Source organism: Aplysia californica, unplaced genomic scaffold, assembly GCF_000002075.1.
Source record: "Aplysia californica isolate F4 #8 unplaced genomic scaffold, AplCal3.0 scaffold00427, whole genome shotgun sequence".
Classification (NCBI taxonomy): Eukaryota; Metazoa; Mollusca; class Gastropoda; order Aplysiida; family Aplysiidae; genus Aplysia; species Aplysia californica.
The window spans coordinates 353,486-358,990 of record NW_004797697.1 but is presented as its reverse complement, the minus strand read 5'-3'; the positions used below and the strand labels follow the sequence as shown (position 1 = coordinate 358,990).

The 5,505-nt window shown below is 42.0% G+C and overlaps 1 protein-coding gene across 1 annotated transcript in view; it reads right to left on the bottom strand.

Moving 5' to 3' along the window:
• Positions 1-2,972: 2,972 nt before the first annotated feature.
• LOC101861752 (protein FAM98B-like) overlaps positions 2,973-5,505 on the bottom strand; it is an 8,422-nt gene continuing 5,889 nt past the window's right edge. Inside the window, exon 2 of the mRNA XM_005104596.1 lies at positions 2,973-3,311. Coding sequence (XP_005104653.1) covers positions 2,973-3,311 — 339 coding nt within the window. The remainder of the gene's footprint in view (positions 3,312-5,505) is intronic.

Here is a 5,505-nt window from a genome sequence, read left to right as displayed (position 1 = left end):
GTGTTCCCCTTCTCTCCATCTCCTCATCTTACACTCTATGTGTTCCCCTTCTCTCCATCTCATCATCTTATACTCTATGTGTTCCCCTTCTCTACATCTCCTCATCTTACACTCTATGTGTTCCCCTTCTCTCCATCTCCTCATCTTACACTCTATGTGTTCCCTTTCTCTCCATCTCCTCATCTTATACTCTATGTGTTCCCCTTCTCTCCATCTCCTCATCTTACACTCTATGTGTTCCCCTTCTCTCCATCTCCTCATCTTATACTCTATGTGTTCTCCTTCTCTCCATCTCCTTATATTATACTCTATGTGTTCCCCTTCTCTCCATCTCCTCATCTTATACTCTATGTGTTCCCCTTCTCTCCATCTCCTCATTATACTCTATGTGTTCTCCTTCTCTCCATCTCCTCATATTACACTCTATGTGTTCCCCTAGTCTCCATCTCCTCATATTATACTCTATTTATTGTCCTCCTTTGTTCACTCTTATTCTTCCTTGAAGTAGAACTTGTAAAGTGAGAGTTCTAATAGTCACTTACACTTTTGTCAAGAGCTCTCTTTTACGCTTCCACTCGCACTTTTCGCAAAAAACAACCATAGAAAGGTCGCCGCCAATGTTTAATTAAGACACGCGAGAATCCTTTAAAGTAAATTAAGAGTGAAATAGGAGCAGTCTCGCAGCAAATTGACAATAGCCTCTTCTTCCTTAGAAGATACTAAACACACATCGTGGGGCTTATGGTGTGCATAAGATTTTCACTGAGTCAATAGTAGAGTAGACAGCGTTCTCGGCATAATAATATATATATTATGTATCATAACATGGTGGAATCGGGCGCTCGTCAAATTTTGGGCATATTTGTATCATATTATAGCCACTTTATTTGTCTTGCTTTTAGTTGTTTTAGTAGAGTTTTTAAAGTGCTCGCAACTGCATAAGGTCATATGAGCACCAGTGTCTTGCTTTGAAGATTTAAAATATCCATATACTTTGAATAGAAGTCGAGATATTTGGGATTAAAGGTGGAGGGGCTGCCTGGTTTCAGATGTAAAATTAGCTAGAAAAAAGCTGTCAAAATATGCTGAATGTTATAGCTTGATAGTCCCTGGAAGCTGAAAATTTACACTTGTTGTGTCTTTAATCAACGTTTTCAAGTAAAATGCACAGAAAGATTGCGTTTTTAAATGGAACGAAAAGGGGTTTAACCATTAATTTTACAAGTTCGAAAACAAATCCCAAACCGGTGGATAAAATGCCAGTTTTCTTCTCTTTGATTATTTTGACGAGCGCCTGATTTCCCCACGACTCCTCACATATAAGTAATAAGTAAGCCTGTATCTCTGCCATTTTTTTTTGTATTGGGAAAATCTTTTGTTATGGCGGGTTGGCAGAGCGTCATGTCACCGGTGTAGGATTTCTCTGTCTGTATTTTCCTTGCTACCATCGTCGTCCCTGTTTGTTTTGTCATCTACTTGAACTTTTGCTGGTTTGTTTATCAAGCTAAAGACCAATCTGTCTGTCTGTCTGTCTGTCTGTCTGTCTGTCTGTCTGTCGGTGTGTCTGTTCTTTCCTTGCTACCATCGTCGTCCCTGTTTGTTTTACCATCTACTTGAACTTTTGTTGGTTTGATTATCAAGCTATTGTCCATTTTGTCTGTCTGAATGTCTGTCTGTCAGCCAGTCTGTCTGTCTGTCTGTCTTCTCTTCTCTGCATTTAAAGTTAGTCCTTACATTTCTTCCTTACTTTGCTTAAAATTCACAACGAATTCGTGATTTAACTGTTACTTACTTCCAAGGTCTTGCGCACCTGGCTGTAATTGAGTGTTGTAAAAAAAAATTTCCAGCTGGAAAAATAAATTAGAAGAGCTTTGGGGGCTCTCGTGATCTAGAGGTTAAGGTGTTCGCCTCTCATTCAATAGGCCTCGAGTTCGAATCCGGATAGCGACGGAAGGTTTTCTTTTCTAAAATTGTCTCCTTTCACTTCCTTTCCTGCTCTCTAATAATGTTCTGTCGTCTGCTTTCGTCTCCACTTTCTGTCCCAACCCCCTCACCTCCTTTGCCCCCTCCTCTGGGCTCCTGACTCTTTCTGCAGCCTTTCTACTGCTACTCCCGGGATCCTTCTTTAGGCAGTCTTTCAGCCACACCCCTAATATTCTTGTAGGAAAGATCTACACCTAGCCTTCTCGGACGAGGGCGAAAAAGGTCGGAGGTCCCGTGTGCAAGTTGCGTATATTAAAGATCCCTTAGTGGTAAAAAAAAAATCGATAAGAGTAGTCTTGGGCCGCCACGCGTGCAAATTTCAAAATTTCCTACTAACCGAAAATGTTTAAAGTGTCCCGCTCGCTCATATGACCGTATGCAGTTGCGAGAGTCGTAAAAAATTACCCCACAAAAAAGGGGAAAAAAGAGCTTTGTCGATTCTAGATAATTGCCAACACCCTGCCGCTGTTGTGAGGCTTACCTGCTGTGGTGGATTCCGAGGTTCCAACAAGAGAGGAGGTTGTCGCTCATCGTTCTTCTTCAATATCATAATATCATGCAATCATCATCATCAAGGGTCAGATCTGCGACAGCCATCGGCGATCATGGTTGTCCATTCATGCCTTTGCTCGGATGTTCTAAAAAAAGCTCCGTTTCTCTGATCTTTCCAATATCATGCAATATGATAATTAATTATCCCTTCTCGCCGCTATACCCACACTTATGTCCCGACATCATAATGACATTCATTGTGTTACGACAAAGCTATGCTATCGTGACGTCTCTAATTGGTCACTTTTAAGGACAAGCGGGCCAACCCAGATTTCGGGGGGTTCCAGAAATCTTGACCTATACCAAACGTGGGCATTGCCCTACCTGTAGGAGAAAATTAGTTTCATAGATGTATTATAAGGATCCAAATATTTTACCTTCGATTTTCTCAAAACAGCATTTTTCGGGGTAGCCCCATTGTGCTTAAAAGCGACCAATTATGGCTTGGGCTTCAACACCACCACCACAACCACCACCACTTCAGCAATCAAAAAACCTCTACCCCCATCGCCACCACCACCACCACCATCACCACCATTCCCTTCAGCAATCAAAACACCTCTACCCCCATCACCACCACCACCACCACCATCATCACCACCATTCCCTTCAGCAATCAAAACACCTCTACCCCCATCACCACCACCACCACCACCATCACCACCACCATTCCCTTCAGCAATCAAAAAACCTCTACCCCCATCACCACCACCACCACCATCACCACCATCCCCTTCAGCAACCAAAACACCTCTCCCACCATCACCACCACAACCCTACCACCACAACCACAACCACAACCGCCACAACCACCACCACCACCACCACAACCACCACCCCCTTCAGCAATCAAAACACCTCTACAACATCAACATCATCACTACCACCATCATCACCACCACCACTACCGCCAACAACAACAACAAAAACAACAACAACAACAACAACAATAACAACAACAGCAGCAGCAACAACAACAACAACAACAACAACAACAACAACAAAAACAAATTCGCCCTATGGAGTTAACAAAAGAACGTTCTCAAGCACTTCACAAAATATACCCCAGTTCTCAAACATTGTTTGTCGTGCGATTTTTTGACCTTGTCAATATTTTCTTACCTAAGACTTATTTGCCGAACTCTGGGCGAGATCTACCAACAATAACGGTAGTTGGAACACACTTACTTCGTGCCGTGAGAAAATGGAAACTACAAAAAGAAAAAGTCTACACAGATTAAGGTACGTTCGCAAAGTGTCTTAACCTTTAAAGGTCAAAGATGAGACACGCGCCAGGTCACGACGTGGTGGAATCAGGCTCTCGCCAATTTTTGGGGGCGTTTAGAGTTATTAATATCGTCTTATAGCTTGTTCATTTGTCGTGCTTTGGGTGAAAAAAATATCCACGAATCTTGAATAGAAGTCGACATATTTGCGAATGAGAAGGCGGTGGTCACCTAGTTTCAGAGACAAAATTTGTGAGAAAATGGCCGCCAAAGTTTAGTTATTTTCTCTGCTTGAGAGTAAGTAAAAACTTGAAATCTATATTTTTGGGGGCCTCGAATCATTTTTTTCCAATAAAATCCACACAGAAATGTGTTATTTAATGGGCACGAAAGGTGTTGTGCCAAAAAACCTAAATTCGATAAAAATTCGCAAATTTGCTGGAAAATGCCAGTTTCTTCACTCTGATTATTTTGACGAGCGCCTGACTTCACTACGCTGCCTCTCATATGTGTAACGATGCGGAGGAATCAGGGTGCACGTCAATTTTTGGGCATGTGAATTTTTAGCGGTATCATCTTAGAGCATGGTTATTTGTCTGTACATTGATGAAAAAAATACTCATTTATCTTGAGTAGAACTCGAAATACTTGTTATTGAAGGAGATGGGGTCGCCTGGTTTCCGAATTAAAACTAGGAAGAAAAAGGCCTTCAAAGTTTAGTGACTCCCATCGCTTGAGAGTCCTTGGGAACTGTAACTTTACATCTTTTAGTCTGTAATCAACGATTTTCAGAAAAATCCACATTGAAATATGATTTTTAAAAGACCTAAAAGGTGTTGAGACAAAAAAAAAGGAAAAAGGAAAAAAGCACGACAGCCAGAAGACTGCAAGTTTCGTTGATTCCGTTGTTTTGACCGGTGCCTGATTTCACCACGCTGTTTCACATATTACTGCACATTCAGAACCACCATTCTCAAATCCGAAATACGAATCTGCACGTGTCGCTAGATTCTTTTTATTAATATATCGTTGCCTGTTCCAGGCAAAATACGAAAAAAAAAAGAAAAAAAAAAGAAGAAAGTTTATGTCTCATTTTTTAAATTGTCCCAAATGAATGTCGAACGATCAGAAGGCAAGTCCACAATGAGGTGATTATCATGGAAAAACACAGAAAGGTTATCTCTACGAGAAGAGGAAGATCAAGCGTACTTTAAGACTTTTTGTGGTAAGCGTTTTACGGCGCTGGCAGCTGCATATGGTCATGTGAGCGTCTAAGACACAACAAACATTTTCAGTTTATAGGAAATTTTGAATTTTGCCCGGGTGGCAGCCGAAGCCTACTTTTATCGATTTTAGACCACCAATGAACCTTTAACGGGCGCAACTTGCACACGGGACCTTCGAGTTTTTTGTCCTTGTCCGTGAAGGCTAGATGTAGATCTTTCCTACCAGGAGATCAGGGGTGTGGCTGAAAGACAGCAGTAAGAAGGAGCCAAGGAGTAGCAGAGGAAAGGTTTCAAAAATAGTCTGGAACCCAGGAGGGCGGGGGGCAAAGGAGGTGAAGGGTGGGTGCAGAAAGTGGATAAGAAAGCAGACGACAGAACATTGTTGGATAGCAGGGAAGGAGGTGAAAGAGGAATAATTCAAAAACAAAAAATTTCCGTAAATACCCGGATTTGAGCCCGGGACCTTTGAATGAGAGGTAAACACCTGAAACTCAGGGCCACGAGAGCCCCCCGCCCCC